Source organism: Netta rufina, assembly GCF_964035555.1.
Source record: "Netta rufina genome assembly, chromosome: 17".
Classification (NCBI taxonomy): domain Eukaryota; kingdom Metazoa; phylum Chordata; class Aves; order Anseriformes; family Anatidae; genus Netta; species Netta rufina.
In genome coordinates, this window is record NC_140141.1 from 7584489 (window position 1) to 7597189 (window position 12701).

The following is a 12701-nucleotide window of genomic DNA, read 5'->3' on the forward strand; positions in this document are numbered from 1 at the left end:
TACAGAAGTACATATGGAACCAATGAATGTACACTAACTGTTAGGGGAGAGGAGAAAAAAAAAAAAAAAAAAAAAAAAAAAAAAAAAAAAAAAAAAACTAAGTTTGGGGACTAGATTTAAGTTAGCTACAACAGAGGCATTCTTTAAAAATAAATACTGCATTGGTACTAAGACTTAAATGTGTAAAGGTGATTTTTTGTTTGGTACTTCAGAAAAAATGGTTTAGTGTGGACAGAAGTAAATAATACAAATCTCTGCACCTGTGTAACAATTACTATTCCTTACTACATTTTAGCTCCTCAGCAGAATTGCATTACAACTGCTCTACCAAGCAAATTAACTAGAACATAGCTTTGGAAACTTCATTTTTAACACAGGTGAGCAGTATCATTTTAGTTTGCTGTGTTGTGTTCTGTTTTTTCTCATTTCAGCATACCATTGTTTGTTCATTTATTTTTAGCATATGAGGCAACTTCTCACTACACTTTTGATTGAACATGTTTTGACCCATCAATGATATAGTAAGTAACTCAATCTTTACTCTGAACAAAAGACAGGACAGCTTATGTAGAGATAATAACCCCGAAGCAGCATTTTATTTTATTCATTTAATTCCAAAACATTTAATTTAGAAGTCCGGCATCTCAGTCATCCATCTTAACATGGGCTAATAATGACATAGTGTTGTCAGAATACACAGACAACGAAACAGCCAGAATTTACAAAAAAATAAATTCATGATTCTTCAAAACAACTGCAAAAGGTTACAAGTATCAAAACTCTTAGGTAGATGCACTGCATTAAAATAAACTGTGCACATAAGTTAGAGGCAAAAAAAAAATTGCTACTGAAACCTCACATTTCAAACAGTTTATTGTAAACTGATGAACAGGGCTGTCATTTCACATCAGCTTAACTGCTTTCATTGACTGGAAAAAAAATTGAGGTGGCTAATTGACTTTGCATGCACAAAATGTACTGCTTAACAGAACTGTCAGCTCATTTCAAATGGCAAAAATTTTAACTGGAATCTAATCATCCTCAATCGCTTTCCATTATTCTTCCCCTTATGTTCTAATCAACAGGCAAACTAAAAATGCCTCATTTAATATGCATCTTTCTGCACTGTTTAAGTGCACCTAAGATAAATAGGGCCAATAAACCAATCGATCCATCAATGCCCATGAAGACTCATCTGAAACTGCTTCTTGATAAAGTGGACAGCAGATCTGAACAGCTGTACAATACAGATATGCTTAGCACTAGATATTTAGTGTGACTGTGGCAAGGTAATATTGGTGATGACGGGGATTGTGAAGTGGATGAAAGACAGATCAGAGAAAAGCTTTTTAATTATTGCCCTCTCCTGCTTCTTCATCTTGCTGGTCACTCGTCCACAGAGTGAGGTTATCTCGAAGTAACTGCATGATGAGAGTGGAGTCCTTGTAGGAATCCTCGTTTAGTGTGTCCAGCTCTGCTATGGCATCATCAAAGGCTTGTTTGGCTAAAAGGCAGGCTTGCTCAGGGGCATTCTGGATTTCATAGTAGAACACCGAGAAATTGAGTGCCAGCCCAAGCCTAATTGGGTGAGTGGGCTGCATGTGCTCTTTGCTGATTTCAAAGGCCTCTTTATAGGCAGCTTCTGAGGCTTCCACGACACTGTTCTTCTTCTCTCCAGCAGCAACTTCTGCCAAGTAGCGGTAATAATCTCCTTTCATTTTCAGATAAAAGACCTTGCTCTCATACTGGAAGTCATTGCAGTTCTTGATCAAGTACTTATCGAGGAGAGCCAAAACATCATTGCAGACCGTCTCAAGCTCCTTTTCTATCTTCTCCCTATAGGCTTTGACCTTCTCCAGCTTCTTCTCATTCCCATCCGCCATAGTCTTCTGCTCTATGCTGCTGATCACACGCCAGGAAGATCGTCTAGCTCCAACTACATTCTTGTAGGCTACAGACAGCAGGTTTCTGTCCTCATTTGAGAGAGGCTCGTTCAGCTCAGTTACCTGAAAATACAGACAAAGATCAAATTTAAAGGGCTTGCCTAAAGAGCATGGGAGCTTGCATCACATGGTAAATTCATCACATTCTAAATTCCTTCTAGACAGGAGACAGTTTGTAACACTGAAAATTTAAAACTGGTTTTGCAGTCAAGACATAATGAATACCCCCACAGTTCTGCTGTAATAGAACTGGTATTTAAAACCCATTACAAAGCATATTCACTGAATGAGGGTGAGTCAGACTGGAGTAACGGAGAAGCATTCGCAGGAGGGCTCAGTTCTTAGGAAGTCTTTGCTATAATTATGCAGACTACATATTTAACAATGAATTTAAATGTACCTAGAATACCAGTTTTACGAATCTGGAACACAGCACAGACACTGGAAACTGATGCAGTCCTTGCATTTCTTTTCCCCTGCTGCTTGCTTTCATTCTACAGCAGAGATGGAAGCGCTGAAGTCAATATGATTAAGCTCTACATAGTACAAATGGAATTAGTGTTTCATATTATCTTTCACTTAATGAGCAATTATATAACGTAATGCAAAAGTTATCTGGATATCTGTAGACTGATGGGTGCTGACAAATTTCTGGGATAAACATGGAAGAAATTTAATACTGCATTTAGGCCTTTTTCACTCACTGATAATTAGGGAAAAATGCCTTTCAAACTCAGTCACTTCGAGTTGTTCAATTTTTGCATGTTTAGAAACATGAAATTAAGCTGAGGAATTAGATTAAAAACACAGCTCAACTACTTTTAAGAATACTGCATTAACTGCATTGAAAGAAGGCACTAGAATTCTAAGGATACATACTTCCATGTGAAAGTAAACCCGACGCTACTCACACTGCTAAAATCATTAACTACTTTCAAAAATGTGCGTATTTACACCACATGACACATCAGAACATCTGCAAATACTTGTACACTGCAAACAACTGTCACAGATATTTACATTATTTTTAGACCTTTGGTGTAGCCAGTGTACCATCCAGTGAACACATCCTTCCTAGTCTAAAGAAATAGTTTATATGAATTATACACCTTCCAGTGGAAGGTGTCCCTGCCCATTGCGGGGGGGGATGGAATTAGATGATCTTTAAGGTCCCTTCCAACCCAAGCCACTCTATGTTTCTATGATTCTATGAATTATCTGTTTCCATAAGAGAGCTTACGGAAAATTTAGTTGTCTCCAAAATACCTCTTCCCAACAGCTCAAGGGGCCTCAATTCCCACAAGACACTTCTCTGCCTGGCCTAATGTAATGACAGACTGTCTACAAAGGGTAAAATGCACAGGAATCAACTCTAATGTAGTTGTCACAAGCTTCTTCATAGCTTCCACTCAACATTCTCCTAGGCACAATCTGTATGATCTACCTGTATTATCCTCTCTAGTAAAGACAACTCCTTCTAGATGTCAGGGCTCAGCCAAGAGATTTGTATTCCCTACGGTCTATTAGAAGAGCATTTCCTTTTACAGAAGTAGAATAAAAACCACCACAGATTATCACTTGCTTCTTTGTCTTTGATCACTTGGTCTTTCCTACACTACTGGAGAACTTCACTTGAAAGGCCTGCACTTGAAAGAACTTCAAGTTCTCTCAGAGTGGCTTATTTTAAAGGAATCAATGATGCTTTGTTAAAACTTCAAACACTACTTAACAGTAAAGTTTTTTCCCCCCACCTGTCTTCATTAACATATCAAGCGTTTTTTCTAGTATTTTTCAAGATAACATACTATTGTGCTATGTTACCTGTATGTTGAGTATGAAAAACTATACAGGACAAAGGTAACTATGGATGCACAAAACTAACTTGAGTCTTGGAGGGACAATAGTAAGAGATGTGCCACCTCTTGCCCTTGTAACCCAGACTCCATGTGACAGAAATGAAATCTACCTACAGCTACCCTAATTCTTTATCCAATGCATCATCATCATCACAATTTTTCACCTTGTCCTCCATTTATCACCTGTTTCTTACCCTCAACTATGTGCTAATACCTTCATATTCAATCCCTTTCCCTCTGCTTCAGATTAGGGACCCTCCTAAATGCTAGTGTTCATCTATTTGTGAACTGAGATATACAGTCACCCTAACCCTTATTTATTTCTTCTACCTCCTTAAGGTGACTTCTTAAGCTTTAAAATAAAGACAGTTATCTTCTGTGTAGCAAAGACACCAGAATGGTATTTTACAGTTTCTAACAAATATCCTGAGAAGCACTGAAAAAAAATAGATTACTAAAACCTGAATTTTTACTATACCATTCAGCTGGTGTATTTACTTACATCCTTTTAAGTTGTCAATTTTCAAAATTTCATCTCATTTGTCACAAGAGACAAAATACAATCTTACACCAATACCACTAGCCTTGAAAGAGTATTCCAGATTTTTCTAGTCCATTCTCTCTCTGCAGATGTTACTCATTTTCAAACGCAGAGAACGCATCACAACACCCACCCTGAAAATGCTGATTCATAAAGCCCACTTGCACAGGAGATGCAACATTTGCAAATAACCTACACCTGAAAAGCCCTCCCACCTTCCCTTCCTTAACCATAACTCAAATTCAATGCAGGTATTGATAAACAGTGTATTTGCAGAAATTTCTTACATTCAAACTCTTAAACTGCCCATTAACAGAGGGAGAAACTTGTAAAGTCTAGCATAATCTTTGGTCATCTTGGTTGGTTTTTACTCAACCTTCAGTATTAGAAGTAGGTCTACAGTCATTTTACCTTTTGAAAACTGCATACATTAATTTTTAACTGGCCAGCTGAGGTTTAGCTTGTGCTAAATAAGGTTGCTAAAACTCTCTGTAAGCACTCGACCAACAAAACTTATCTTGACATCGCAAGATTAAGAAATAGCAAGGAATACTCAAGGTACATCCATGTAAAACAGTCACAAACAAGAAATAAACCATCCCTCAGGACTAGCTATAAAGCAGTTGTTCCTATGTAGGAAAAAATGCTAACTACTTAGAATATGAAAGTACCTAAGTCTATTAAAAATCTCTTCTCTTAAGAAACTATTTCAGATTACCACTAGACTGTATGGTTTAATATTCAAGATGGCCATAAACTCACTTGAAAATATTCCTTAAATAAAAAAGGAAAAGATAACAGAAGCTAATTCAATATACTTAGGAGATGCTTAATAACTTTATTATGTATCAATAGTTACTCATGGGTCTTGGAGAATCAGCAAAAATATCAGTTCAAGCCTCTCTCTCAACAATTGTGGGTTTTTTTGGTAATGAGTATTGTCTTTTTAGAATACATAAAACTAGGGAGAAAAAACATTACAAGATTCTGGTCTTCCAAAAAAGACTTTCAAAAATGTTTTCTAAACAATTAGTGACAAATTAAGAAACTGACTTAACTGCAAGTTTTGGACAACAGAGCAGAAACTTTCAACAACTATACAGCCTGTTGTCAAATATATTGCCTTCCCAAATGCAAGCCAACAGTCTGATGGCAAAGGATTAATCTTCCACAACAGAGCTATTCAAACCTAGCACAAAATAAAATTAGCTTCAAAACAGTCAATAGACTGAAGATCACCACTCGAAATTAAATGAGAAATGTTTGAAAGCAGTTTAGTCTTCCCTTGTTTCTTCAGACTTCTCACACTTCCAGTTAGAAATAAAAATGGACATTCATACGTCCATATTTAACAGTTTTTGAAGTGAGGTTTTAGCACTGTATCAAAGGAATTAAATATTGTAATACAGAAATGAAGCTTTTAGGTTTGCTTTAAGACAGACAATACTTCTCATTTGGCAGCATCAACCACAGCTGTAACAGATACAACATATCATAATTGGAAGACTACACAGAGCACTGCCACAAGCCTCAAAGCACAAAGCTAATTAATTTCTCAGGTAAGGTACAGTTCAGATATCAATACCATACCATTTCTTAGCAGATTGTGTTAATCTAAAAACTGATAACCACTTCCAAAGCGAGCAGCACCTAACATACATGTAGAGTGCAGAAACTTGATGTAACAGATGAGTAGCTGCTCACTAGTGATTCCTCCTGGGGTAGAAGTTGCCAATGCTCGGAGTGAAACTCATTCCTTTCCAGTCTCACCTTTCAACAAGCCTCAGGATGTTATTGTCATTTCCACCTCACCTCCCTCATTTTTATTTCATTAGTTCTGAGCCATTTCCATCTCATCCCAAAGGTGATTTCTGAAAGAGAAATGGCAAACTATTCCCTATCCTGGTTAAAAATGTTGATGTTTTATGTCCATCTAAAAAACACATCTGCCTTCCTCATATAGTGGTTATATTACAAGAAACTACTCTCAAAGAAAATTATTTGACCTTTAGGGATCTATCAACTGTTCTATCAATTTCAGATATATTATGAAATTAAATAAAACCAGACATTTTTGCCTTTACGTGTTGGGATGTAAAGAAAAGCTTGGAATGCTGAAGGATTTTTTTTCCTGTCCTCTGTTGTACCTGTAACTTTTCCGTAATAGAAAAGATCTTTGGCTCCAGCCATGTAGTTTTACTTTTTAGACCTAGACTTTCTGTAATGTTTGTTAGCAAAAACAATAGCACTTAATAGAAAAAACTAATTGTAGCATGACTTCTAAGTAATAACAACTTAGGTGTTGCCCCATACTTTTCTTACACAAGCACACCTCTCACACCTAGGTTTAAACCAGAACAATTTCTTGTATCGCATAGCTTCAGTGTTTTATACCAAGCATTGGAGGCTCTATAGCTACATTTACTGTATAAAACCACAGTAAGGAAGTCATCTCAAAGCAAGGGAGGATATTGTTTATATTAAAGGCATCTCAATCCCTCATCCTACACACTTATCTCATCAACCCAAAACCAGACACTAATATGAAGAAGCTAGTGATACAGTATTAAAAATTCAGAACACCTCAAACTTAATTCCCTTCACATACATAGATAAAGCCTACAAACTGAACTAGAATCTCATGCGATTAGGCTTAAAAAGCTCTGGATTATACACAGACTCAATACTTTTCAGAGTGAAATAAATTTATTTCACGACTGATTTTAAATTACTTATCTCACCTGCGATCCATCTCCATTTTCAATTGAAGTATAAATGTCTACACCTGCTACATACCTATACTAGAAAAGCAATATAAATTAATGAACCTTCCAAGCACTACATATTGGAATTAATACTGACTGAAATATTAAGAGTTAAAGTATAACTGTTCAACTATTTAGTATTTACAATCAACATTTCAACTCCATTTCTGGAATGATCTACACCCATAACGATTCAATGCAGTATTCTCAGCATCTTTGTTCCTACCAGCAAAAACCTTTATGCCAAAAGCTTGTGTTTTTTTTTTCCCAGTATGTTTAGAAGCAAATTTTTACCTACCGTGTAGGGTTATTTCAAATAGTTGGAATCCTAAAGCATTATTTAATGCAATGGGACTGCCACTGCCCTTGGACAAATGCCATTTAGTACAGGCACATTTACACATGCATTTATTTGCTATTAAAACAATTCTGGCAGAATAAAAAAAGTTAATTAAACTCATTAATTTGTAACAGCTATTTAAGTGAACACTTCGCTCTCTACACATTGTAAGTAGAAGTACTGGAACCCTTCTAAGGAAACAAAAATACAATAGCAACAAAAATGTATTATTGAACAGTCATTTCCTTACTTAAGCTACAACTGTTATGTCATCTAGCTTTTCTATGGAATAGTGAACTGATAGGACTTAAGAATAAGTGTTTCTTCAGCTTTATAGCAACAGCTGAAATGACAGTTTTATCATACTTCTTCAGTGGCAGTCTCAAAGACAGGGCATATATGCTTTTGTTAAAATAGTTTTTGTCACTTTATGTTTTAGGAGCAACTATAAGGCTGCTGGCTATATTGTGGACTGTAGAATTGTGGTGATAAATACCTGGAACTGAAACTAAGCACTTGCATTTCTATTATACTGGAAACATGCTATTTTCATACAGTCACTTTAAAAAAAAAAAAAAAATCATTCGTTACATGCAGAGATCTTTTTAAATCAAACTAAAGTATTGAACTGAGAATGCCTATCCAATTTAGAACACTGATTTCTTGTTGAGAGAAGCTTAACATCACTGGATTGCAAGATTATTTGAATATTCTTCTATTTAGAGAAAAGTTCTCCAAATACTTATTTACAGTCATTAAAATTGAAGGAAACATTAGCTGTGTGGGAACAGAACCCACATAATATTTAATAGGTGTTTAAGCTCACACCTATAAAATCAACTCATTCTTAAAAGGGAGTTCTGGAAACTACCATCTTAAGAGTTAACGCCTGTAAAAGCCCAGCAACCAATAGATGCTACATTAAGGGCACATTATACCACATTACATGAACAGCTTCACAGGAAGAAACTCACCTTTTTAATAGTTTGATTTTTGTATTTAAGCATCTATAATGTCATGCATCATAAATGCTCAAGGCTCAGCTAACCTACAAAGTACTAACAAGCTCCCAATTACAGAAGCTCATCATTATACAATTTCTTAGAGAGCAAAAATAATATTAGACAATACTGAATGAAAACTGAACAGTAGTTAAGTCAGTTTAAGAAGACAACTAGACATACACACTAGTCATTTTTATTTATGCATTTCTGGAAGTGCGTCAAACATACTTTTTGCTTCACATGTGCAGAGAGCCATATATACACTATAGTTCAGCAATGCTTGGAAAAATTAAAAGCCACTGTCTACACCTAGAAATTATGTCTTCTAGAGCAGCAGTGGGTTTTAGTGATTTTTTGGTTGCCTCCTTTAGAAATAGCAATGGAAAATGTTCTTGAGATGAATGAAGCTGTTAAAACATAATACATACCAGAAATTCTAGTAATATCATTAAATACAGTTCATTTTAATGTCTAGATCTGAAGCAGCAATACACCTTGAGTATCTCAGTATTAGATGTACTAGATTGGTCCTAATATTTATTATGGCACAGTAGGGAAGGTTACTTGTACATTAAAAAAATACAAGGGCAACAAAATAAATCTCTTTTTCCTGCCCTCATTTAAGGAACGTGACATACATCCCAGTCCCTGAAGAAGACCATTTTTGTCACAAATACAAATTCATTTAATGTGAACTTGATATGAAGCTGCTCTTTCAAACCAAAACCCTCCCATGTCTTTAAACAGCACTACTCTCAAGGGAAACCTGAGTCCTCTTGAGGCCTTCTGGTGTTCACAAAAAAGAGATTAACAAGACTATACCTGTTGCAAACAGATACAGCAAGGATACTATAAAACATTTACCAGCATTATCATTATCCTTAACATTTAGATTCATGCTTTGTGGTGTGGGTTTTTTTTTTTTTTTTTTTTCAAAAAAAGAAGGAACTAGACATAGCAAGTTTGTTCATTCTCCGATTTTATTGTGTACCAGTACAAACAGGTCAGTACAATTCATTTTCATTGCTTGGTTTTGAAAGGAGCTGAGTTGCAACTGCAGCTTACTGTTTAAACACATGTCAGTATTCAACTGTGTAAGGAATGCACTGAGAACGTTACCCTACAAAGGAGAGGCAAGAAGGCAACGTTAAAGCTTATGAAACCGTGCCCGGAACAGCCTTTATACCCGGATGCAGCCACTAGACCATCTCCGAATCGGAGCGCTCATGTTTGTGGCCGAAGCCCGCGTTTCGTGCCTTTTATCGCAGAAGCGTCTAGAAAAGGAAGGGGCTCCCCTTGCCGGGCGCGGCTCCCCCAGGCACCCCCGCCCAGCGCCCCCAACCGCTGGCGTGGCCCGCACTGCCGTGGAAGGGGAGGATCAGCCCAAGGTCAGACCCGTCTCCCCCTGCCCTAGTCCCCACAAGCTGGGGAGGGCGGCAGGGGGGTCCCCATGTGGGGCAGCGCCCCAGCGGGCTCGCCCTGTGCTCCCGCGGCTCGGCGGGAGGGCTGCGGAGGAAGGCAGGGGCACGGCCCCACCCCCGGGGCTGGGACCGCAAGGGGGGGTCGCGAGGGAGCCGTGCGAGAGCGCGGAGGAAATAAGGGAGGAAGAAAATGGCAGAGGCGGCCCCAGGTGCCGCCCGGGCCCCGACCCCGCCTCGGGGCAGCCCGGCCTCCCTTCCGCACCCTCCCCGCGCCCCGCCGGCCCGGCTCAGCCCCACTCACCGACTTCATGGCCGAGGCCATATCGTCGTAGCGCTCCGCCTGCTCGGCCAGGCGGGCTCGCTGCAGCAGCTGCTCTCGGTCCCCCATGGCCGCTTCCGTGGTGGCTGCCGGGCTGGGCACTCTGCGCCCCTCGGAGGGAGAGAGAGAGACGGGAGGGGGGCTACGAGCCGCGCCTCGGAACGCGCTCCCGGGGGCGAGCAGGGGCGTAGAGCGCCGAGGGGACCGAAGCGCAGCCGCCGCCTCACGCCCGGCCGCCCGCTCTCTGCGGCTCCCTCTCAGCGACCGTTGGGCTTCGCCTCAGCCGCGGCGGGTCGGCGCCTCGCGCTCCCGGAGCGGCAGCCGCGCGCGCGCTGGCCGCGTCCCCTCACAGGCAGCGGCGTGTGAGCAGCCCCGCTCCGCCCGCCTCGGCGCCTCGCGCTGCCGCTGCTGCCGCCGCCTGCGCCTGCGCGCTGGGAAGGCAACGAGGGGGCGGAGCCGAGGGGGACTGCAGGGGAGGGGAGGGGGGCGCCGGCTCCCCCGCGTTCTATTTCTAGGTGACGTCACTTGCTATAAATAGCTACCCCGGGGCGCCGGCTAGGGAGGGGCGGCGGGGAGGAGGGCGCATGCGCGCTGCGAGTGCTGCATTTTACTGCTGCAAAGGTGGAGGTGGGCGCTGGGCGCGGGCACTGCGGAGCCGGCGCGGGGTTGCCGCCCGCCGCGATGGGAGGGGGCAGGAGCAGGAGCAGCAGCAAGCAAGCGCCCAGCCCAGCCCAGCCGCGGGAAGGCGGCGGCGCGCGCCGTGAGCGCGCGGGGGCTGCCTGCAGGGAGCGGGCGCGTCCCGCCCTGCTGCTGCTGCTACTGCTGGTGCGCTGCGGGACTGGGTGCGGGGTTTCAGCGCGTGTTGTACCGGCGCTCGGCCCGCGGGCTGCAGCGGGCGTGCTGCAGCACTGACCCAGCCGGAACCCCGCGCCGCAGCACCCACGCACGTTTGGGTTCGCTGCTGTCAGCCCCACACGAGGACAGAGCGCGTGGCGGAAGGGGACAGCGCCTGGTCCCGCTACCGCCACTGCTGCTCTCCGCTTAGCCTCGGTGCTGCTGCAGCAGAGTGGCGCCAGGGTCAGCCCTAACTCTGCCCGTGCTTAGGGTAGCTTGAAACAGCCGAGGGTCAACGTCACTTAAGATAAATGCTACAGTAAGGTATTAAAAGGGACCGGAGGAATGTTTCAAAGAAAGCCTGTTGCTTATTTTTAAGGAGATTAATAAATATTGATAAAAGTAAGAATAAATGTTAGCTACTGAAGTACAAAGATAAAAGGCACGTGTGAGATTGTGAACTGATTGCCAGAACATTGAGGGAACAGCTCCTACAGTATTGTGAAGTACACGGCTGTACGTACACACAATGCAAGCTGAATGGTGCCTTTTTCCTAACTTAATTTTATTTGTACATTTTCTAAGAGAAGGCAGAGACATATAGAACCTTAACTGAATAGATCCCACATATCAACACAATTCATTATCAGAATGGATGCAACACTTTTAATTTGAATGCAAAACACTGGATTTACGGAAGTATAAAGGTCTTTTATCTAAAGCAATCAGGAGCATGTTCTTGAAAAGGTATGATTCAAAGTCAAAATACAGATTTTAATATGACACATGCAAGAATAGCAAAAGATGGGCCAATTCAAAACCCCCGGTCCAGTTCTCCAATTTGGAAACTCTGCAGTTCAGAGTAACTCCTTAGCAGAGATTAGTCAGCTCACGAAGTGTTGCAACAGCTCTGAGAATTTGTAGGGTCTACAAAACCGAGTCTGGTGCAGCAATTTCAGATTCCCAAGGGAAACAGATCACAAGTATTTTTAAAACCAGTTATTCACCCACTGAGTCGAAAAATGTGCATTAATCCACCAAACATACGTGGACATATTCACACATGCACAAAATAATTTTTTTTTGAATTGAAGCTTCTGTATAATGGCTATTTCTGAGTCTACAGCATCTCAAAACCTCTTAATATGGAATCCACAAGGTGATTTGTAACATCACTGCTCTAAAATCTTACACATGTCTAAATCCAGCACTTGCAAGGCAAAGTGCTAAAATAAGGCAACCTTGTATGTAGCATCCCTAGAGCCTGACCTTAACCTAAAGCAAGTGATGAGATTGCATTTCAGACATACAAGGTGTGGGGGAGAGTACCTATATTCTCCTGTGTGGACAGCATCTAGTGCTCTGATCTCCAGCTGCAGCAGTGGCTCCCAGGACCTACAAAGGTACAAATGCAAACAAATTAGAGTTCAGGCAAAGAGCTTTAATTCTACTATTTTATTTCTGCTACGGTATTTGTAAACTGGGTTACAAAAAACAAATAGAAATGGAAATGTCAGCAGTCCTTTTACTGGAGTGCTGAATGCAGCGCCGAACACTGCCCAGCTCTGTTTCCCCTGCTAAGCTCAGATGCCAGGCACCAGGCATTGCGTTGCAGAGCCCCGCGATCCCGGCCGAGCTCAGGAACACCGCTCCCACGAGGCAGGATTTAGAGCCGTTG

General features: G+C 41.4%; 1 protein-coding gene across 1 annotated transcript; it reads right to left on the reverse strand.

Annotated features, from left to right (window-relative positions):
- Positions 1 to 563: 563 nt before the first annotated feature.
- On the reverse strand, positions 564 to 10608 carry YWHAH (tyrosine 3-monooxygenase/tryptophan 5-monooxygenase activation protein eta). Its single transcript, XM_084297221.1, has 2 exons — positions 10172 to 10608; positions 564 to 2006 (listed from the first exon to the last, which is right to left on the reverse strand). The coding sequence occupies exons 1-2, from the start codon at positions 10256 to 10258 to the stop codon at positions 1350 to 1352; spliced, it is 744 nt and encodes a 247-aa protein (XP_084153347.1). The 5' UTR covers positions 10259 to 10608; the 3' UTR covers positions 564 to 1349.
- Between the last annotated feature and the right edge of the window lie 2093 nt (positions 10609 to 12701).